We start from the raw sequence: 24330 nt of genomic DNA on the forward strand, positions 1-24330 counted from the left end.
TGATGCCAGGTTTCCTCTAGATGTGACGCTTGGCATTCAGGCCAAAGAGTTCAATCTTGGTTTCGTCAGATCAGAGAATCTTGTTCTCATGGTCTAGGAGTCCTTTAGGTGCCTTTTGGCAAACTCCAAGCGGGCTGTTGTGTGCCTTTTACTGAAGAGTGGCTTCCGTTTGGCCACTCTACCATAAAGCCCTGATTGCAGCACTCCACCAGAGACAGTTGGCCTTCTGGAAATTTTCCCATCTCCAGACTCTGGAGCTCTGTCTGAGTGACCGTCGGATTCTTGGTCACCTCCCTGGCCCTTCTCAGATTGCTCAGCTCTAGGAAGAGTGTTGGTGGTTCCAAACTTTTTCCAATTAAGAATGATGGCGGTCACTGTGTTCTTGGGGACCTTCAGTGCTGCAGTGTTTTTGGTACCCTTCCCCTGATCTGTGCCTCAACACAATCCTGTCTCGGAGCTCTATGGACAATTCCTTCAACCTCATGGCTTGGGTTTTGCTCTGACATGCACTGTCAACTGTGGAACCTTATTTAGACAGGTGTGCCTTACCCAAGCATGTCCAATTAATATATTTCCCTACATAAGGGATGCCAATGGCATTTCCCGTATGATTGATGAGGATCTCCATATTGCAAATGTATAGTCCCTTACTAGACATCTGAAAATAGGCCAACAGCCTCAGGCCATGCCCCAGGGTCAGATCTTCCGGGAAGTCATCAAATGAAGCCTCTCGGACATTTGGTTTCTGTTTTATTACATTTCGGTAATTTTTCCACTCTTCTGGAAAATGCCACCAGATGGCGACTGGCTGCTTATTGCAAATGGACAAAACACCAAAGTGACATGGCCATTTCTCGTAAACGGAGACGAAACTCGGTGAGCGCAGGTTTGGCCAAATGGGCTTTGTAGCCCAGAAACAAGATGGCGTTGAAGCCTCAACACTGAGTTAAGGTCCATTTTCTGGGATTAAAAGGTCAAAAACTGTAATAAGCTTCTCGTCAAATTACATGAACCTATGGTGTCAGGAAAAAAGAACCAGCCATTTATCTACCGTAATTTATAAGAAATCGTACAATTGGTGATAGTTAAGTATTTAAAAAAAATGACAGATCCAGTTGCGGCATTTCGGAGCTCTACGTGATTTCTGTGATTTTCTGAAATCATACACACGGGAGTGCCACAGTGTGAGGCTAATAGAAACAGTGCCTGCAAGTTACCTGCGTTTGAACTATCAAAGAACCATCAGACCTAGAGCTCTGAAACTGTATATACATGTTCTAGAGCTTAAGTCGATAGTGCACTGTGAGTTATGTGGCTCTAGAAGGTTCTCAGGCCGAGAAACAGCCTCATACATTTGCAATGACTTCAATTCATTTTGACCATCGCGAAAATGATGACATTTAGAAAAGTCCCAGAGTTACAAGACTAGGTGCATTGAAACCGCCTCGGCCCCTAGAGACGGACCCTAAAGTTTGTCCGATAGCTCTTTCAGGGATCCCGTAGCAATGCCCGGACAAAGTGCATTTTCAGCACTAATTAAGGTCGCTGCTTGGGCTCCGAATGGCCTATTGAGCCGAAACTCGGGATTTGGGGTCGCCTCAGCTAGGCCTACACAATATCATAACTGGACCCGCAGCTAGAATGTAACTACGTGCTTTACGTTTTTATTATAGTTTAAACAGAAGGCGCTGTGAATTTTGGGCCTGCTCTGACATGTGATAGTTGGCTTCTAAACGTGTTGGACAAAGTGGGTTTGGTGTCAAAATGAGATCTTATTGACTGATGAAGGCTGACTTTTGTCTATTTGCAATACGTTTAAAAAGTGATGAACCATCACCAAAATGACAGACTGAAATCAACACCAACGATCGATGGAGAGGAACCACCATCACTGCCCGGCCATCCCGAGTTCAACGGGCAGGTCAATTGGGCATTTCTGCAATTGGGCATATCAAATTCGTGATGGTAAATGACCATTGTAAGACATTGCAAATGGACAGCCATGCACCTGGTGATCGGAACTGATTTTTTGAAATGGTGTTTAATGCTAGGTAGGTAGGGCGCACCCCCCACCCGTGCACATCAATAGTTTGATGTGGGTTTTTTTAAACGACAGAGTCCCACTTCTCTCTCATCAAACATGACAAATAGACCTAGGTTGATTGAGGGCTTAACATAGTGATATATCATTTGGTCAGTATAAATGCCATTTGGACATGGTTCACTGACTTTTGGGTTCGGAAACCGACTTCCTATGATCATATATGGCAAATGGACATAACATCCTGATTTGGTACTTTCCTTTCAAATATTTTTATTAAACACACACAAGAATGGTGTATAGGTATACAAGACAGGTATACAATTATTATCTAAACATAAAAGAGCATACAGTAACAACAAGACCCAGAGTTCTGGGTGCAAAACAAATAATACAAAACACGCCATACAAAACAAGGACATGTAGAAAGAAAGAGGGTAGATGTCCGTCCGTCCGTCCGTCCACTTATTCCCCCCTACCCAACTGCTCGGGTGGCAGGGCCAGCACATGCTGCCCAAAGGTAGATTAAAATATTACAATTGAGAGTGCGTTAATAAGTACAAATTCACAGCGCCGACTCGTCTAAGTAGGAGAGGAAAGGCTGCCAGATTTGATCAAATGTTGATAATTTATTGTTCAGAATATATCTAAATTATTTCTAAGTGTACAGTGTTTGCCAATTCGCTGAGCCATAATTTGGTAGAGGGCGCTTCCCTCCTTTTCCAAAACAACAAGATTAGTTTTTTTGCTGAAATGAGACCGTAACAGATTAGTTGTTTTGGGGGGGTTGGTTAATCCGTTTAGGGACTCAGATACTCCCAGGATTATCAGAAGCGGGTCTGGATCTATTGAAGTCTCCAGAACTTCAGAGAGGATCCCAAAAATTCCACACCAATAACCATGCAAGTTAGAGCATAGGGCAAAGCAGTGGAGTAGTGTACCCTGCGCAGCCTGACATTTATCACACGTAGGGGATGTATCAGGAAATATCCTGTGCAGTTTAGTTTTGGAATAGTGTCATCTGTGTAATACCTTGAATTGTATGAGACGATGTCTGGAATTAATGGAGCATGTGTGGATATACTCCAAGCTCTCTTCCCAGTCTGCCACCAAGATGTCAGTCCCTAGTTCTTCCTCCCATTTTGCCTTAATGGCATCTGTAGAAGGTGTGCTAACAGATTGAAAAGCATCATATACGCAATAGACGCAATATCAGTTTGAGGTGGGGCATATTTTTATGCATCCGTCAAACATGGAAGGTTTAGCATTCCCAAATGTTGGGAGATGTTTTCTAAAGTAGTATCTAATTTGTAGGTATCTGAAAAAATTACTTCTGGGAAGATTAGAAGTTTCCCTCAGCAACTCAAAGGAAGCAAAGGTCCCTTCTATGTATAAATCCCCTATGGTACTTATCCCCAACTCTCCCCATCGCTCAAAGGTGTTATCAAGGTTAGAGGGGGCAAAGGAGGGATTCCTGGCGACAGGGAGCATGAATGACATTGGTCTAAGCTCAAAGTGGACTTTAATTTGCTTCCAGATTCGGACTGTGCTATGTATAATAGGATTGTTACAATAAAGTGACATCTCCAGATTGACAGGCGACAAAATCACAGCGCCGATAGAGAAGGGGTGACACTCCTCACGCTCCATACTAAGCCAGCTGGATGACAGAAGTGAGTCATCCAGCAGAAACATAACAACGCGGAGGTTAGCGGCCCAGTAATAAAATATAAAATTTGGGAGAGACAATCCTCCTTCCATCTTGGATTTACAGAGGTGTTTTATAATCCCAGATGAAAGGATTGATAATTGAGTCCAGTTGTTTCTGAAAGGATTTAGGTATGAATACTGGGATGTTCTGATATAGGTAGAGCAGTTGTGGGAGGAAGACCATTTTAATGGCATTAATTCTTCCGAGCAGAGAAATTGGGAGAGTTCTCCAAAATAGTATGTTTGCCTTGAGTTTTTGTATCAGAGAGGGGAAATTCTCTTTAAGTAGTAAGGAGTATTGTTTGGTAACTACAATTCCCAGGTAGGTAAATTTTTCTGAAGATGTTCTAGCCAGGACGTGTTTTGCGACCGTATGGGCATTAATTCACTCGTTCCAATTTATTCTGTATCCCGAGAAGGTACTAAACAAATTGATCACATCAAGTATAGCTGGGATACCAGCCTGGGGTTCTGTTACATAGAGGAGGATGTCATCTGCGTATAGGGAAATCTTATTTAGAGTATCTTTAGTATTATAGCCGTGTATTGCTGCATGAGATCTAATCGTCTGAGCGAGCGGTTCGATAATTAGGGCGAAGAGAATAGGCGACAGTGCACAAACCTGCCTTGTCCCTCTGTAAAGGTTAAATCGGGGCGACAATGATTGGTTAGTGAGTATTCTGGCACAGGGGTTCCTATATAAAAGCTGGATCCAATTTATGAACCCATCTCCAATATTACATTTCTGTAGGACCTTGAATAGATTGACCAAGTTGAGTGGGCCTAAGGCGTCAAGAGATATGACGGCAAGGTCCACGTTGGGTAACCTCAGAATACATCATGTTGAAGAGGCGCCTGAGATTGAAGAATGAGTTTCTGTTAGGGATAAAGCCGGTCTGATCCGAATGGACCAATTTGCCAATTAAAGTGCTAAGCCTGTTAGCCAGAGTTTTTGCAAAAATCTTTTGGTTCTTATGTATAACTGTAATGAACGCTTCATCCAAAGTAGACGGGAGAGCAACATCCTCATTGGCCTGAAACCAAAATTTTGTGCAGGTAGGGAGAGAGCATGTTGCTGAATGTTTCATAGAATTCACCAGGGTATCCATCTGGGCCCGGGGTCTTGCCACTATTTAGAGATTTAATTGTTTCTCGAATTTCATCAAGAGATATTTCCTTATTCAGGAAGTTAGAATTACAGTCCTCCAAAAAAGTTTGCATAATTAAAGGGTTAGGATCCGCTTTAGATGTATATAGTCTCATAAAACTGACAGAATCTGTCATTGATGTCTTTGGGGGAAATAATAAGTAATTCCCCAGATGCAGATTTAACTTAGTGAATTATTCAGTCATTCATTTTTTTGTAGTAGTCTGGCGAGTAATTTGTGTGGTTTGTCACCAAACTCAAAATATTTTTGCTTGGCATAGAGAAAAGATTTTGCAATTTTAGCTGAGAGAATCTGATTATATTCCAATTTTAAAGAGGTCATTTTTATGTTTCTCCATAGATGGATGGCTAGCATTCTCCCTATCCAGTAAGTGAATTTGTCACTCCAGTTTTCCTCCGTTTTGCCTACTCCTGGCAGCCTGAAAGGAGATGATACAGCCTCTCAGATAAGCCTTCAGTGTTTCCCACAATAATGCTGGGGAAGTCTGTGTTGTCGTTGGTATCAAAGAAAAATGTAATTTGGCCTCACAGAATGTTGGTTCTGTGAGGAGCTGAGGATTCAACCTCCAGACCCTCTCGTTTGGTACAATGTCACCCAATCTCAGGGAGAAGGTGAGTGGACTGTGGTCCGAGATCATAATATCATGATACCTCACATTACAGGTATAGGGGAGTAGTCTAGCATCCACCAAAATTAGTCAATTCGAGTGTAAACATTGTGAACATGAGAGTAAAAGGAGTACTCCCTACCCGTAGGGTTAGCGATCCTCCATATATCAAATAAGTTAGAATTATTTACGTAGGTATTCAAGAATTCGCTTGAATAGGAGGTAGGGGTTCGCCGGGTAGAGGATCTATCCAAATATTGCTCTAGCACACAGTTAAGGTCCCCTCCAATGACCAGGTTAGTATGGGAGATAGTCCTTGCCCTGATTCCAGCTCTTTTGAAAAAAAGAGGGGTTATCAATGTTTGGCCCATAGAGATTTAGTAGAGTTACTGAGGTAGAGTGGATTTCTCCTATTACGATCACGTACCGACCCTCTTTATCCGCAATAGTGGTTTTATGTAGAAAGGGAATTCCTTTCCATACCAGAATCGCTGTGCGTCTCGTTTTCTAGTTGGGAGAGCGGCCCATGGCTAGACAAAGGCAGAACGGCACAAAACATCAACTTGCTAACCAGGTGTCTGCGTCTGCCCCTTCCCAACCATCACCCCCAGTCCCCTGCAAGCAATAAATAAATGTTAATAAGAATAATGTAAGGATTGTAAAATAAACAAAACAAAAATGGGGCAGTATATCCATCCGAAGGTGTCAGTGATCAAACCTGGAAGTAAAAATATGCATCACTCTGAGCACAGCCGGGATGAAAGTGAATTGAACATTAAATGAGAGCTGACCCCCATCCATTGGTCGGCTCAGCATCTTACATGTTCGCTAGCCCTTGTTGAGCCCATTTGATACGGTTTCACCCATTATGGTATAGTATGGATTAGAGTCCATGAGCAGACCCTAACACACAATGACAAGGCATTCTAATCTGTACGAGGGATTGGCGTATATCCCTGGATAAACTTCTCTGCGTCCAAAACCGAGGAGAGACAAATCTTCTCACCAGAAGGCGGGGTAATTCTTAGTCTTGCAGGGAAGAGCAAGGCTGGGCGAAGATGGAGTTTGTAGAGTTTGGTCATGGCATCTCTGTAGTCGGTGCGGTGCGTTGCCACATCGGGCGCATAATCCTCATAGACACGGAATGGGTGCCCTTTATGTGACAGGTTGCCCCTCATTCGAGCTTCACGCAGGATAAGATCCTTGGTCTTGAAACTGTGACAACAGATGATTACTGGGCGAGGACGTTGACCCGGTCCAGGCACTGGGACAAGGGAGCGATGTGCACGGTCCAGCTGGGGATCCGAAGCCAAAACATCTGAACCCATTGCATCCTTCAATAGCTTGGCGAAGAAGTCGGTGGGGCGAGAACCCGCCTCTACCCCCTCTGCCAGACCAACAACGCAAAGGTTATTACGTCTGAATCGGCCCTCCAGGTCCACCACTTTCACAGAAAGCCTCTGCACACTATCTTGCAATGACGTGCATAGCTTCTCTAACTCGTCGATCCTACCAGCATTGAATTCAGAAGCTTTCTCAAGGCCCACAATACTCTGGGCATGCGAAGCGACCGTTCAAATTATGCTCTCGATTTTGGTGTCCAGTTCAGCAATAGTGGCCTTAAGATCCTCAGCTATAGCAACATGTAGCTCCCCCAAAGCCCGGGTAAGTTCTGTAAGTGTCACGTTGTTGCATGTGCCTTCCGCCATGTCTGTCTCATTGTTTAGTGGGGAGTAGGCCTCCGCTGTGGATTTATTGTCCTTTGGTCGCTTATTACTCGGCATTTTCATATAAAAAGTTACAATCTTGTATTAGAAAGAAAATTTTGTAAAAAGTGCCATAAAGTAGGTTAAATTAGATTATTTTGCAAAAAAGTTGCAGGAGCCTCACACACAGCAGTTCACTTCAACATGCTAGCTCCGCCCCCCTGATTTGGTACATTCAATACCTATGTATGCCATTTGGCCATGGTTCACTGGGATTTTGATTTCCTAAGGTCATATATTGCAAACGGACAAAACCTATTTTATTGAGTTTGTCCATAAGGGCTAAGGTATGTTCATATGGTTGTTATATATGTATTATTGACAAATATATTTATTTAAAAATAAAAAGTAAATCATAAAAAATAAACTGTCCAGAAAGCACTTGAGGGAGTTGAATTTTATCATTTAAAAAAAAAAAAAAAAAAAAAAAAAAAAAAAATTGACCCTTGGGTCTTGACTTTATGTCCATTTGCAATATGAACATTTACGGTGGAGCACGCTCGCCATCTTTGGGATTTTTGCTGTGTGACACTTCGCATTTGCTTTGAATTAACTGCTGTCGATTTGAGTGGTATTTGCGATCGTGTATATGCTTTGCCAAACGGCAACATGTTGCCAGTCATTTTTTGTACATTTCATGGGGGTCTTCCAGGTGGACTCCAATCAAGTTGTAGAAACATCAAGGATGATCAATGGAAACAGGAGTCTCGTAGCAAAAGGGTCTGGAATAAGGCGTTTTATTTTTATATACATTTGCAAACATTTCTAAAAACCTGTTTTCACTTTGTCATTATGGGGTATTGTGTGTAGATTGATAAGGAACATTTATTTAAACCATTTTAGACTAAGGCTGTAACGTAACAAAATGTGGAAAAAGTCAAGGGGTCTGAAAACTTTCCGAATGCACTCTGTCCCCCAAAAAACTTGCATAAACTCACGGAATATAACATAGACATGCCTGTTAGGGTAACACGCCCCCTGCCTATAGTTCTCACAGAAACCACTTAGTCTAACATTTTTTTAAATGGTGCAGTTTATACTTATTTAGGAGTTGAGAAATAAATTCAGAAAGGAACGCTGGGAACGAACACCATTAAAACTTAGGTCAGAATGCAGTTCTCCCTCCCTATGGCACTAGTAACTTGAATGCACCTGGAGAGGAACATTTCTCACAGAACAAGCAGACTAGGTAAATATACTGAACATAAATATAAAAATGCAACATGTAAAGTGTTGGTCCCATGTTTCATGAGCGGAAATAAAAGACCCCAGAAGTGTTACATCTCTGTTAGTGAGCGTCTCGTTTGCCAAGATATGCCACACCTGTTGGGTGGATGGATTATCAAGAAGCGGATTAAAACAGCATGATCATTACACAGGAGCACAATGTGCTGGGGACAATAAAAGGCCACTAAAATGTGCAGTTGTGTCACAACAAAGCCACAGAAGTCTCAAGTTGAGGGTGCAATTGGCATGCTGACTGGCGGAATGTCCACCATCCGGCTTCTTCACCTGCAGGATCGTCTTAGGAAGGAGGGAGGGAAAGGGAGTTGCTCAATAGTATTTCTGTCTAATAAAGCCCTTGTGGGGAAAAACTAATTCTGATTGGCTTGGCCTGGCTCCCCAGTGGCAGGACCTGGCTCCCAAGTGGGTGGGCCTACGCCCTCCCAGGCCCACCCATGGTTGCGCCCCTGCCATGTGAAATCCATAGATTATGGTGTAATGAATTTATTTCAACTGACTGATTTCCTTCTATTAAACTCAGTAAAACTTTGGAAATTGTTTCATGTTGCATTTATATTTTTGTTCAGCATAGATAAATGATTCTATGGGTTTGTCAGATTGTTCTATTCATTACTAATTTTGTTTGTAGAGGAAAAGTAAAATGTGGACTGTTCTAACATCTTCAAAGTGCCCATTGACAAATATTTTTCAATGTCTCATATTTTTGGGTCGTGACGGCAATAATTTGCCGTGGCGCAGCGCCACAGCTATATTAGTGCAGCGGAAACACTGCTGCAAAGTGTTCTTTCCGCCAACAAGATGTGTGTGAACTGTTTGGTGGTCGCGACTTGGGAGTTTGTAACTACTACAGTAGTTGAGAACCCCTTACACACACACACACACACACACACACGCACACACACGTTGCTTTGGAGTGTCATGGAAAAACATTTGCGATTCAGAATATTGGCCCCATTGGATTACATTAGCGGGAGCTACTCTTTTGCCAGCAACAGCTGAAAGAAACAAAATATCCCAAATGTGAATGGTTTGTTTTTAAAAAATGCACAAGTTCAATTTAGAAAAATCTGGTCCAACAAATAGTGAACGATCCCTTAATTACAAACAGAGCTCAAGTGTTCAATGAATGACATGTAAACCAATATGGGTGCATGCATGTGATGCATTATTTTAGATTTCTAGCCTGTCTAATTTTGCATCTTGTAACAATGACATCTGTGGAACATCAAATTGTACCTTCTCCAAATCTGCTATTTCAGCGCTGACGCTTGTCCCTTCCTCCTGCATCTCCTCGTCCTCCAAAGTTTGCTCATCATCATAGTCATGGACCAACATCTCTGCTGTCGGATCAAAGTCATGATCTTCTGAAGACAGAGAGCCAACTGGATAATAACAACACAGTAGCATTAGACTTTGCTAGTTAATACGGTGAATGAGGTAAAGTACCAGTCAAAAGTTTGGACAGATCTACTCATTAAAGGGTTTCTTTATTTTTACTATCTTCTACAAATCAACACACACACACACATATGGAATCATGTAGTAACCAAAAAAGGTGTTAAATCAATACATTTTATATTCTTCTAAGTAGCCATCCTGTGCCTTGAAGCCAGCTTTGCACACTCTTGGCATTTTATATTCTTCTAAGTAGCCATCCTGTGCCTTGAAGCCAGCTTTGCACACTCTTGGCATTTTATATTCTTCTAAGTAGCCATCCTGTGCCTTGAAGCCAGCTTTGCACACTCTTGGCATTCTCTCAACCAGCTTCATGAAGACTGCTTTTCCAACATACGCTGAGCACTTGGTTGCTTTTCCTTTACTCTGCGGTCCAAGTCATCCCAAACCATCTCAATTGGGTGAGAGTGGAGGCCAGGTAATCTGATGAAGCACTCCACTACTCTCCTTCTTGGTCAAATAGCCCATATACAGCATGGAGGTATGTTTTGGGTCATTGGCCTGTTGAAAAACAAAATGATAGTGCCACTAAGCCCAAACCAGGTGGGATGGCATATTGCTGCAAAATGCTGTGGTAGCCATGCTGTTTTAAGTGTGCCTTGAATTCTAAAATATCACTGACAGTGGCACCAGCAAAGCACCATCACACCTCCTCCATGCTTCACGGTGGGAACCACACATGCAGAGATCATCCGTTCACCTACTCTGCATCTCACAAAGACATGGCAGTCAGAACCCCCAAAAAATCTCAAAATTTGGATTCGTCACACCAAAAGGACAGATATCCACCGGTCTAATGTCCATTGTGCGTGTTTCTTGGCCCAAGCAAGTCTTCTTATTGACATGCTTTAGTAGTGGTTTCAATGCAGCAATTTGACCATGAAGGCCTGATTCACACAGTATCCTCTGAACAGTTGATGTTGAGATGTGTCTGTTACTTGAAGTCTGAAGCATTTATTTGGGCTGCAAGCTGAGGAGCAGTTAACGCTAATGAACTTAGCCTCTGCAGCAGAGGTAACTCGGTCTTTCAATTCAAAGTGTATTGGTCACATGCGCCGAATACAACAGATGTAGACCTTACAGAGAAATGCTTACTTACAGGCTCTAACCAATAGTGCAAAAAAGCTATTAGGTGAACAACAGGTAAGTAAAGAAATAAAAACAACACTAAAAAGACAGTGAAAAACAGTAGCGAGGCTATAAAAGTAGCAAGGCTACATACTACCTCAATCAGCCTGACTAACCAGTGTCTGTATGTAGATATGGTTAAAGTAACTATGCAAATATGATGAACAGAGAGTAGCAGTAGCGTGAAGAGGGGTTGACGGGTGGTGGGACACAATGCAGATAGCCTGGTTAGCCAATGTGTGGGAGCACTGGTTGGTCAGGCCAATTGAGGTAGTATGTACATGAATGTATAGTTAAAGTGACTGTGCATATGACAAACAGAGTAGCAGCAGCGTAAAAGAGGGGTTGGGGGGCACAATGAAAATAGTCCGGGTAGCCATTTGATGACCTGTTCAGGGGTCTTAATGGCTTAGGGGAAAAACTGTTAAGAAGCCTTTTTGTCCTAGACTTGGCGCTCCGGTACTGCTTGCCATGCGGTGGTAGAGAGAACAGTCTATGACTGGGGTGGCTGGGATCTTTGACAATTTTTAGGGCCTTCCTCTGACACCGCCTGGTGTAGAGGTCCTGGATGGCAGGCAGCTTAGCACCAGTGATGTACTGGGCCGTACGCACTCCCCTCTGTAGTGTCTTGCGGTCGGAGGCCGAGAAATTGCCGTACCAGGCGGTGACGCAGCAAGTCAGGATGCTCTCGATGTTGCAGCTGTAGAACCTTGAGGATCTGAGGACCATTGCCAAATATTTTTATAGTTTCCTGAGGGGGAATAGGCTTTGTCGTGCCCTCTTCACGACGGTCTTGGTGTGTTTGGACTATTCTAGTTTGGTCGGTGATGTGGACACCAAGGAACTTGAAGCTCTCAACCTGCTCCACTACAGCCTCAATGAGAATGGGGGCGTGCTCGGTCCTCCTTTTCCTGTAGTCCACAATCTCCTTAGTCTTGGTCACGTTGAGGAATAGGTTGTTATTCTGGCACCACCCGGCCAGGTCTCTGACCTCCCTATAGGCTGTCTCGTCATTGTCGGTGATCAGACACTGTTGTGTCGTCTGAAAACTTAATGGTGTTGGAGTCATGCCTTGCCATGCAGTCGTGGGTGAACAGGGAGTACAGGAGGGGACTGAGCACGCACCCCTGGGATGCTCCGGTGTTGAGGATCAGCGTGGCAGATGTATCGCTACCTACCCTCACCACCTGGTGGGGGCCCGTCAGGAAGTCTAGGGTCCAGTTGCAGAGGGATGAGCTTTGAGGGTACTATGGTGTTGAACGCTGAGCTGTAGTCAATGAATAGCATAAGTGTTCCTTATGTCCAGGTGGGAAAGGGCAGTGTGGAGTGCAATAGAGATTGCATCATCTGTGGATCTGTTTGGGCAGTATGCAAATTGGAGTGGGTCTAGGGTTTCTGGGATAATGGTGTTGATGTGAGCCATTGCCAGCCTTTCAAAGCACTTCATGGCTACGGACGTGAGTGCTACAGGTCTGTAGCCATTTAGGCAGGTTGCCTTTGTGTTCTTGGGCACAGGGACTATGGTGGTCTGCTTGAAACATGTTGGTATTACAGACTCAATAAAGGGACATGTTGAAAATGTCAGTGAAGACACCTGCCAGTTGGTCAGCAGATGCCCAGAGCACACGTCCTGGTAATTTGTCTGGCCCCACAGCCTTGTGAAAGTTGACCTATTTTTTAAGTGTTACTCATGTCGGCTACGGAGAGGGTTATCATAGTCGTCCGGAACAGCTGATGCCCTCATGCATGCCTCAGTGTCGCTTGCCTCGAAGCGAGCATAGAAGTGATTTAGCTCGTCCGGTGGGCTCGCGTCACTGGGTGGCTTGCGGCTGTGCTTCCCTTTGTAGTCTGTAATAGTTGGCAAGCCCTGCCACTTAATTAAGATGAGTGTCGGACCCGGTGTAGTACGATTCAATCTTAGCCCTGTATTGATGCTTTGCCTGTTTGATGGTTCGATGCAGGGCAAAGCAGGATTTCTTGTAAGCTTCCGGGTTAGAGTCCCGCACATTGAAAGCGGCAGCTCTGTCCTTTAGGTCAGTGCGAATGTTACCTGTAATCCATGGCTTCTGGTTGGGGTGTGTACGTACAGTCACTGTGGGGACAACATCCTCAACACATTTATTGATAAAGGAAGTGACTGATTTGGTATACTCCTCAATGTCATTGGAAGAATCCCGGAACATGTTCCAGTATGTGCTAGCAAAACAGTTCTTTAGCTTAGTATCTGCTTCATCTATAAAAAGAAAAGTGGTCAGATCAAGTCAATGATGCTTCCTGCTTTAATTTTTGCTTGTAAGCAGGAATCAGGAGGAACGAGTGGTGGTCGGATTTACCAAATACCAGCATCTGTCTGTGGTTTAACATGGTAAAAAACTGATTTAAGTTTCTAAAGTCCAAGGTGAATGATCGCTTGTCCTAATGTCCAGAAAAAACTGCTCTTTTTTAATGTCCAGAAGCTCTTTTTTTGCCGTAAGATACGGACGGTCCTCATGAGAACCAGTTTCTTCATAGCACTTGATGGTTTTTGCGCCTGCGCTTGAAGAAACTTTCAAAGTTCTTGAAATTTTCTGCATCGACTGACGTTCTTGTCTTAAAGTAATGAGACTGTCGTTTGTCTTTGCTTATTTGAGCTGTACTTGCCATAATATGGACTTTGTATTTTACAAAATAGGGCTATCTTCTGTATACCACCCCTACCTTCACACAACACAACTCATTGGTTCAAACATCCACAAATGAACCTTTAACAAGGCACACCTGTTAATTGAAATGCAGTCCAGGTGACTATCTCATGAAGCTGGTTGAGAGTATGCCAAGAGTGTGCAAAGCTGTCATCAAGGAAAAAGGTGGCAACTTTGAAGAATCTCAAATATATTTAGATTTGTTTAACACTTTTTTGGTTACTACATGATTCCATAGTTTTGATGTCATCACTATTATACTACAATGTAGAAAATAGTAAAAATACAGACAAACCCTGGAATGAGTAGGTGTGTCCAAACTTTTGACAGGTACTGCACAACAAATTCATGGTTCCACCTGCATTAATACAACAAAAAGTAAAACATGTAGAAAACTTACCTGGGCTTGTACTTCCAAAGGAAGCCTAAACAAATTAAAAATAAGAGATAGTAGGGGGTGAGATTTGGAATAATGTTAGCTAGCTAGGCTACATCTAGTAAACAGGCAAAATCAACGCAATGACAGTAAGTTATATATGAAACTATAACCCAATTGAGTTAACATAAAAGATAATCCCCCGTCTAGTTTACATCACCATATACAGTCATTGGTATTACCATTACACCATTTGCTGAGCTCTTAAATAGCAAGGTACTGATAGCAAGGTACTTAGTTGAGTCAATTCAGGCGTTGTTCGTTAAGGGACAGATCAAAATGTACTGGGGGGGAGGCACAAATAACTGTTTATTAAATACTGATATCAACTTTGTCACTTCAGCATGCTTGTGTGTCAGTCTATCAAGCAGGGCTACAGGCTAGAAGGCTGAGGGTTCACCGACCACCGAACTCTTCCTGCCTGTTTCATTACACTATGATCGGCTAGGGGGAAATCAGATTTTCTACATTTTGATGCAATATTTATAATTAAATAAAATATATGCAACGAATTTTCCACCAACAGGCTTCTGTGTCAATTTTCCACTAGAATGAAAGGCAACAGGCTTCTGAAAGAATAATTATTTTTTTTGAAAGTGCAAGGTGCTAAAAAAAAGTTTTTAAAAAAAAGCCAAAGTATGAGGGTTTAACAATGCACCGTAATCAGGCTAGAATGTGCTGTAACAATGCACCGCATAATCAATTAACAAAGCATACATGTCAGCCTTATGCATTCATCAGTGCTGCATGGAAATCAATTAACAAAGACAAGATATCTCAGTGCTGTAACAATGAGTTCAAAACAAAGTAATCCATACTTGAAAGAATAATTATTTTTTAATCAATTAACAAAGAAATGTGCCTTATGCATTCATCAGTGCTGCAATGCAAAAAAAAAAAAGTTTTTAAAAAAAGGAACAAAGCATACATGTCAGCCTTATGCATTCATCAGTGCTGTAACAATGCACCGCATAATCAATTAACAAAGCATACATGTCAGCCTTATGCATTCATCAGTGCTGTAACAATGCACCGCATAATCAATTAACAAAGCATACATGTCAGCCTTATGCATTCATCAGTGCTGTAACAATGCACCGCATAATCAATTAACAAAGCATACAGACTTCAGGCACTTCAATAACATGGTTTGCGTGTTCAACACCGCAATAGTAGACCATGTCAATCTCGACAAACAGAAAAGACATCCCCCCTATTAGAGCTAGCCCCATCTTGGTAGACAGATGAGTCACCGCAAATATCTGATTTGCGCCAGTCTCAGTGGACTAATCCATTGCGGAGGCTGTGGGGATGGTACAGTCCATCACTAAGACATGTGCTACTGAAATGTATATGATTATATTATGTAAGAACAATGGTAGCAAATGCAACCCTAGTTGCAAAATCCCTGCAACTTCCTATAAATTCCCTGGTTTTCCAGAAATTCCAGTTGGAGGTGTGCTGGAATCATTATAGAATAAAACAGGAAATCCAGAATCCTCCAACCAGGTGCAACACTAATAAAAATTATATTTTATGACCAATGCGATTTCACCCGCGTTGGATAGCAGTCGCTGTCTGCAATTCTGAAATGGCACCTTTTCCTCGACCATGTTGATGTGCAAAACAGCAAAGTTAACCAGCATATTGGTGTTGAGAACAATGTGGCGAAGGCAGCAGCAGAGTGAGAATAGAAAACAGTGCTTGCCTTAATTGGCTAAGAAATGCGAGAAAACAAAACCCCAACTTAAGTTTGTAATCAACAGCCTAACTTAAACTATTCATTCATGTATGTATGTACACACACACACACACACACACACACACAGTTGTTTCGGAAGTTTACATACACCTTAACCAAATAGATTTAAACTCTGTTTCACAATTCCTGACATTTAATCCTAATAAAAATTCCCTGTCTTAGGTCAGTTAGGATCACTGCTTTATTTTAAGAATGTGAAATGTCAGAATAATAGTAGGGAGAATGATCTTTCAGCTTGTATCTCTTTCATCACATTCCCAGTGGGTCAGAAGTTTACATACACTCAATTAGTATTTGGTAGCATTGCCTTTAAATGGTTTAACTTGAGTCAAGCGTGTCGGGTAGCCTTCCACAAGCTTCCAACAATAAATTGGCCGAATTTTAGCCCATTCCTACTGACAGAGCTGGTGTAACTGAGTCAGGATTATAGGCCTCCTTGCTCGCACACGCTTTTTCAGTTCTGCCCACACAATTGCTATAGGATTGAGGTCAGGGCTTTGTGATGGCCACTCCAATACCTTGACTTTGTTGTCCTTAAGCCATTTTGCCACAACTTTGGAAGTATGCTTGGGGTCATTGTCCATTTGGAAGACCCATTTGCGAACAAGCTTTAACTTCCTGACTGATGTCTTGAGATGTTGCTTCAATAAATCCACAGAATTTTCCACCCTCATGACGCCATCTAGTTGTGAAGTGCACCAGTCCCTCCCACAATATGATGCTGCCACCCCCGTGCTTCACGGTTGGGATGGTGTTCTTCAGCTTGCAAGCCTCCCCCTTTTTACTCCAAACATAACGATGGTCATTATGGCCAAACAGTTCTATTTTTGTTTCATCAGACCAGAGGACATTTCTCCAAAAAGTATGATCTTTGTCCCCATATGCCGAAGCAGTGGCTTCTTCCTTGCGGAGCGGCCTTTCAGGTTGTCGATATAGGACTCATTTTACTGTGGATAAAGATACTTCTGTACCCGTTTCCTCCAGCATCTTCACAAGGTCCTTTTCTGTTGTTCTGGGATTGATTTGCACTTTTCGCACCAAAGTTCGTTCATCTCTAGGAGACCGAACGCGTTTTCTTCCTGAGCGGGATGAGATGCATGGTCCCACAGTGTTATTACTTGCATACTATTGTTTGTACAGATGAATGTGGTACCTTCACGCGTTTGGAAATTGCTCCCAAGATTAACCAGACTTGTGGAGGTCTACAATTATTTTTCCGAGGTCTTGGCTAATTTCTTTTGATTTTCACATAATGTCAAGCAAAGAGGCACTAAGTTTGAAGGTAGGCCTTGAAATACATCCAGAGGTACACCTCCAATTGACTAAAATTATGTCAATTAGCCTATCAGAAGCTTCTAAAGCCATGACATCATTTTCTGGAATTTTGCAAGCTGTTTAAAGGCACAGTCAACTTAGTGTATGTAAAGTTCTGACCATTTGGAATTGTGATACAGTGAGTTAAGTTTAATAATCTTCCTGTAAACAATTATTGGAAATGACTTGTGTCATGCACAATGTAGATGTCCTAATCTACAGAAGACCAACAAGAAATTTGTGGAGTGGTTGAAAAATGAGTTTTAAATGACTCCAACCTAAGTGTATGTAAACTTCCAACCCCAACTGTGTGTGTATATATATATAAAACACACACACACACACACACACACACACACACACACACACACACTGCTCAAAAAAAAGGAAACACTTAAACAACACAATGTAACTCCAAGTCAATCACACTTCTGTGAAATCAAACTGTCCACTTAGGAAGCAACACTGATTGACAATACATTTCACATGCTGTTGTGCAAATGGAGTAGACAACAGGTGGAAATTATAGGCAATTAGCAAGACTCCCCCAATAAAGGAGTGGTACTGCAGGTGGTGAACACAGACCACTTCAGTTCCTATGCTTCCTGGCTGATGTTTTGGTCACTTTTGAATGCTGGCGGTGCTTTCACTCTAGTGGTAGCATGAGACGGAGTCTTACAACTCACACAAGTGGCTCAGGTAGTGCAGCTCATCCAGGATGGCACAACAATGCGAGCTGTGGCAAGAAGGTTTGCTGTGTCTGTCAGCGTAGTGTCCAGAGCATGGAGGCGCTACCAGGAGACAGGCCAGTACATCAGACGTGGAGGAGGCCGTAGGAGGGCAACAACCCATCAGCAGGACCGCAACCTCCGCCTTTGTGCAAGGAGGAGCAGGAGGAGCACTGCCAGAGCCTGCAAAATGACCTCCAGCAGGCCACAAATGTGCATGTGTCTGCTCAAACGGTCAGAAACAGACTCCATGAGGGTGGTATGAGGGCCCGACGTCCACAGGTGGGGGTTGTGCTTACAGCCCAACACCGTGCAGGATGTTTGGCATTCGCCAGAGAACACCAAGATTGGCAAATTCGCCACTGGTGCCCTGTGCTCTTCACAGATGAAAGCAGTTTCACACTGAACACGTGACAGACGTGACAGTCTGGAGACGCCGTGGAGAACGTTCTGCTGCCTGCAACATCCTCCAGCATGACTGGTTTGGCGGTGGGTCAGTCATGGTGTGGGGTGGCATTTCTTTGGGGAGCCGCACAGCCCTCCATGTGCTCGCCAGAGGTAGCCTGACTGCCATTAGGTAATGAGATGAGATCCTCAGACCCCTTGTGAGACCATATGCTGGTGCGGTTGGCCCTGGGTTCCTCCTAATGCAAGACGATGCTAGACCTCATGTGGCTGGAGTGTGTCAGCAGTTCCTCCAAGAAGAAGGCATTGATGCTATGGACTGGCCCGCCAGTTCCCTAGACCTGAATCCAATTGAGCACATCTGGGATATCATGTCTCGCTCCATCCACCAACGCCATGTTGCACCACAGACTGTCCAGGAGTTGGCGGATGCTTTAGTCCAGGTATGGGAGGAGATCCCTCAGGAGACCATCCGCCACCTCATCAGGAGCATGCCCAGGCGTTGTAGGGAGGTCATACAGGCACGTGGAGGCCACACACACTACTGAGCCTCATTTTGACTTGTTTTAAGGACATTACGTCAAAGTTGGATCAGCCTGTAGTGTGGTTTTCCACTTTAATTTTGAGTGTCACTCCAAATCCAGACCTCCATGGGTTGATACATTTGATTTCCATTGATAATTTATGTGATTTTGTTGTCAGCACATTCAACTATGTAAAGAAAAAAGTATTTAATAAGAATATTTCATTCATTCAGATCTAGGATGTGTTATATATATAAATGTATGTTTTACCTTTATTGAACTTGGCAAGTCAGTTAAGAACAAACTCTTATTTACAAACCCAGACAACACTATTGGACTCCGAATCACAGCCAGATGGATTCGAACCAGGGACTGTAGTGTCGCCTCTTGCACTGAGATGCAGTGCTTTAGACCGCTGCGCCACTGGGGAGCCCACAACCAGTGACAATGTCGTTACCTTTTAATAGTTTGGTTGTATAAAAAGGTTGGATGGAAACCTGTTTAATGTCAAGTCACTTTGAGGATGCTGAAATTATATTTCCTATGAATGTGAGCAGGCCTTCAAGAGATTTTTGAAGTAGCCTAATCAGATTAAAACATTGTGACTGGTTGTGTTGATGCCACATACAGGGTAAATATAAAAATGTACTTTTTGGTCCACCAGCCAATGTGGCAGATAGATTTAAAAATCTACCATCCACTCAGATTTTTTACCAGACAAAATATTTTTTTCACCAACAAAACACAAAAAAAATATATGAGCATGCTTTGTAATGTTCCTAAAAACAAATGTATTACTAGTAAGAAGTAATGTAGTAAATTGTTCACATTTATTGTTAACACAAGTCATGTTAGTGCCTGTGAGATTGAGACTGACTAGTAGACGCATTGTCTTCTCTTCTCTAGCAGTTGAAACACAAACATATTGCCCTTGCTTAGAAGCATGTGTTTCAGACATAAGGAAGTGGATGGCTGCAAACTTTCTACTTTTAAACTCGGACAAAACAGAGATGCTTGTTCTAGGTCCCAAGAAACAAAGAGATCTTCTGTTGAATCTGACAATTAATCTTAATGGTTGTACAGTCATCTCAAATAAAACTGTGAAGGACCTCGGCATTACTCTGGACCCTGATCTCTTTTGAAGAACATATCAAGACCATTTCAAGGACAGCTTTTTTCCCTCTACGTAACATTGCAAAAATCAGAAACTTTCTGTCCAAAAATGATGCAGAAAAATTAATCCATGCTTTTGTCACTTCTAGGTTAGACTACTGCAATGCTCTACTTTCCAGGTAATGCACTAAATAAACTTCAGTTAGTGCTAAATACGGCTGCTAGAATCCTGACTAGAACCAAAAAATTTGATCATATTACTCCAGTGCTAGCCTCTACACTGGCTTCCTGTCAAAGCAAGGGCTGATTTCAAGGTTTTACTGCTAACCTACAAAGCATTACATGGGCTTGCTCCTACCTATCTCTCTGATTTGGTCCTGCCGTACATACCCACACGTACGCTACGGTCACAAGACGCAGGCCTCCTAATTGTCCCTAGAATTTCTAAGCAAACAGCTGGAGGCAGGGCTTTCTCCTATAGAGCTCCATTTTTATGGAACGGTCTGCCTACCCATGTCAGAGACGCAAACTCGGTCTCAACCTTTAAGTCTTTACTGAAGACTCATCTCTTCAGTGGGTCATATGATTGAGTGTAGTCTGGCCCAGGAGTGGGAAGGTGAACGGAAAGGCTCTGGAGCAACGAACCGCCCTTGCTGTCTCTGCCTGGCCGGTTCCCCTCTTTCCACTGGGATTCTCTGCCTCTAACCCTATTACAGGGGCTGAGTCACTGGCTTACTGGGGCTCTCTCATGCCGTCACTGGAAGGGGTGCGTCACCTGAGTGCGTCACCTGAGTGGGTTGATTCACTGATGTGGTCATCCTGTCTGGGTTGGCGCCCCCCTTGGGTTGTGCCATGGCGGAGATCTTTGTGGGCTATACTCGGCCCTGTCTCAGGATGGTAAGTTGGTGGTAGAAGATATCCCTCTAGTGGTGTGGGGGCTGTGCTTTGGCAAAGTGGGTGGGGTTATTTCCTTCCTGTTTGGCCCTGTCCGGGGGTGTCCTCGGATGGGTCCCCAGTCCACTTGGCCGTGCTGCTGCTCCAGTTTCAACTGTTCTGCCTTCTTATTATTCGAACATGCTGATCATTTATGAACATTTGAACATCTTGGCCGTGTTCTGTTATAATCTCCACCCGGCACAGCCAGAAGAGGACTGGCCACCCCACATAGCCTGGTTCCTCTCTAGGTTTCTTCCTAGGTTTTGGCCTTTCTAGGGAGTTTTTCCTAGCCACCGTGCTTCTACACCTGCATTGCTTGCTGTTTGGAGTTTTAGGCTGGGTTTCTGTACAGCACTTTGAGATATCAGCTGATGTACGAAGGGCTATATAAATAAATTTGATTTGACATAGAAAAACAACCTAGTGTGTGAACAAAACAATGTAAATTGACAAGGAACAATGACAATGTCTCACTTCAGTAGACTTTTGTTTCAAGGAAATTAGACCAACTTTTAAGCCTGTGTGCAGCACTTCTAAAAATGTATCTATCACTCAGCACTTCACATGCGCAGTCCCCAGCCAGGCAGTGTTGCAGCACCAGGTGGAATAGGCTGTAATGGATTCATAGTGGACTTTGTGCAATTCATTTACCAACTATGAAACAAAATGGCAAAAATAGTTTGAAAACTACTGCAGCATTTATTTTACTATAAAAGTGAATAGAAAGTATGTTCACAAATCTGAGTTACCTGCTCACTGTGGAGCACTGACCACCCACCAAAGTGGCTGGTGAAATACACATTTTACCCGCCAATGCCAAAATCTATCCGCATTTGGCAAGTGTTCAATTTTAGGCCCTGGCCACATAAAAAGGTAATACATATTAAAAGTAAAATATTTAGGTTATATTGAAGTGTAGGTCCTAGGTGTGCAAAGAACAGCCTCTCGGAGAGGATGCAGAGTGTGTACTACTAAGCTTTCCTGAATAACTGGGCCTGCCAGGAGCATGTGTGGCCACATTATTATAGGATGATATGGGAGAATGATGATCTGCAACAGAGCGTATACAGTATCAGAAGCAAAAATATAGCCAGACTGGCCTGCTACTCTTTCTAGACCTTATAAACTGTCGAGAGTAGACCCACAACTGAGCCAAATCGATTGAAACATTCAAATCACAGGGCTTTTGTGCAGTTACTCAAATTACATTTTCACTGCAACCTTGAGTAAAATTTTGTACTCGCTTGAAAAAAACAATGCAATTTTTCGTTGCATTGTTGTAGGCTAGTCTAGGTAGGATAATTGCATTGCCCCTAAAGATCAATAGGGGAACTTTGTGAGCTGTGTGTCATGTCTTCACTGTTCTGTCATGCTCAATGATGCACCTGGCCTTTCCGCTGCCTATCAGCTATTCCTATTTTTTGTTGTTGTGGATTTCTATTACAATTGATGCAGCTTTGAATGTTTTTATTGTGTGTGGTATGATCGCGAGTTAGCCTATTGCGGATCTGGACAAATTATCCCCCTACCACTATTGTCACTTAACGGTGGACAGAGTGCAGGATCGACCGTCAGACCATAGTGACCTGTGATATAGCGAAAGTTAACCGTGCATAAGGGATGTACCAAAACACCTTCAAAAATTTGATAAGGAAATGTGACTAGCATGGAAGAAATTATAAAGTAAGACCTTCGAATACCGAATGTAAACCGTGAGGGGGGCACTACCCTCCCCTGTGCCTAATAAATAAATAAAAATAACACAACCCTCTCCAGAGCAAAAAATAATAGATTCCCCCCCAGTAAATTGCATGAAATCTTAATCTATGTGCCTTCAGCAGTAACCACAATCTTGTAGCTAGTTAGCTCGTGTTATGCTCCCAGATATCGATAGCTTGTGTGTTAAGGAAAACTATGGCCCAACGCTGGATTCTCGAGAGCTAACGCGTTAACGTTAAAGCCACTTAATGTAGCCACTTAATGTAACGAAATGCAATGCCACTGAGCACAGTTACCGAAAAAACGTTTGAATAATCTCAGTTGATATTGTAGAAAAATCGAATTTCTCTGGATTTATCGGTACGAAACATTCTAGCTGTCCAGGTAACGTAGCTAGCTTGCAAAGTATGCCCGATGCGAACCCCTGCCATGGACCTAACGTTAGCGAACTGTTAGCTAGCTAGGCTACAACCACAGATAGGAGGGTTAGTTATAAATACATCTGATTTTTTTTTTAATGCTAAATGACAATACTGAAAATCGGCAATTCAGATTAAAACCTTAAAGACCACTGTCGATAGTGACACCGTTGACTTAACACAATCTATCTGAAAAATACATCTTTCAAATAGCTAAAATGCTTCTGCCCGGTTTTCTTACTCACCTCCGCCATATTTGTACATTTAATTCACAACGAAGATTGTCCTTTATGTTGACAAGATATTCAAGTGACCACTCTAACAATGGTAATACATGTCCTCAAAGATGGAAGGCAGGCGAGATCAGGTGGGAGTCGACCATTCTAGCCAATGAGAGGATAGATACGCGTGTGAACAACAGGCCATTGAGATAAATAGAGGGCTCATCTTTCCATCTCCTTTTTAAAGTAGTCAATTTTTATTTTTCATTGGCTGATTGCTCCCAACTCATAGGAATCCCCACCCAGTTTACTATTTTAAAATGGTGGAAGCCCTCATTGACAATGTCCATGCTAATATAGGTTACATCCATGATGAGTCCTCTATGACAACAGGCGCAACTCATTTTTGGTTATGGGACAAGATTTTTGTTTTTTGGCACAGCTGTACAAGTGGATAGTTCAGATGGTAGCGTTAGGGCAATTGATAACGGTGATAAAACCAGTGATGATCAGCTAATTACACATGTTATAAATATGAGGAACAGGAGTAAGAGAAATCATAATTAGGGTGATGGAGGGATGAATACCGGCGAGTAGACCTGTAAAGTGCAGGACCACTCTAGAGAAAGAGGTTGGAGTAGAACGTTAGAAAGTTATGGTAGTGTGCCCAGAACCAGCTAGTAAATACTTCCATCCTTTGCGTTTGACAAAAGCAATTAGGAAAGAGAGTGGGGTGATTAATGATGCCAAAACGCTGGGTTATGGGAAGGTCCTGGTAATTTAAATGGTCAAATTGAGCAGCAGAACGTTTTGAAATGTGACTCACTAAATGGGGGTTGGGTGAAATGGCACATTCCAGGTGCTATGTCTAAACTGAAAGGAGTAATTGCTGGGATGCCATTGGAAATTACTATGGAATAAGTTTTTTATTTTTTATTTAACCTTTATTTA

The 24330-nt window shown here is 42.8% G+C and overlaps 1 protein-coding gene across 1 annotated transcript in view; it reads right to left on the reverse strand.

Annotated features, from left to right (window-relative positions):
- mier3a (mesoderm induction early response 1, family member 3 a) overlaps nucleotides 1-23497 on the reverse strand; it is a 50462-nt gene extending 26965 nt beyond the window's left edge. Inside the window, 3 exon segments of the mRNA XM_042302051.1 lie at nucleotides 9775-9920; nucleotides 14203-14227; nucleotides 23404-23497. Of these exon segments, the coding sequence (XP_042157985.1) occupies nucleotides 9775-9920; nucleotides 14203-14227; nucleotides 23404-23412 (180 nt within the window). The 5' untranslated portion in view covers nucleotides 23413-23497.
- Nucleotides 23498-24330: the final 833 nt, after the last annotated feature.

The sequence above is a fragment of the Oncorhynchus tshawytscha genome, linkage group LG20 (genome assembly GCF_018296145.1).
Source record: "Oncorhynchus tshawytscha isolate Ot180627B linkage group LG20, Otsh_v2.0, whole genome shotgun sequence".
Taxonomy (NCBI): Eukaryota; Metazoa; Chordata; class Actinopteri; order Salmoniformes; family Salmonidae; genus Oncorhynchus; species Oncorhynchus tshawytscha.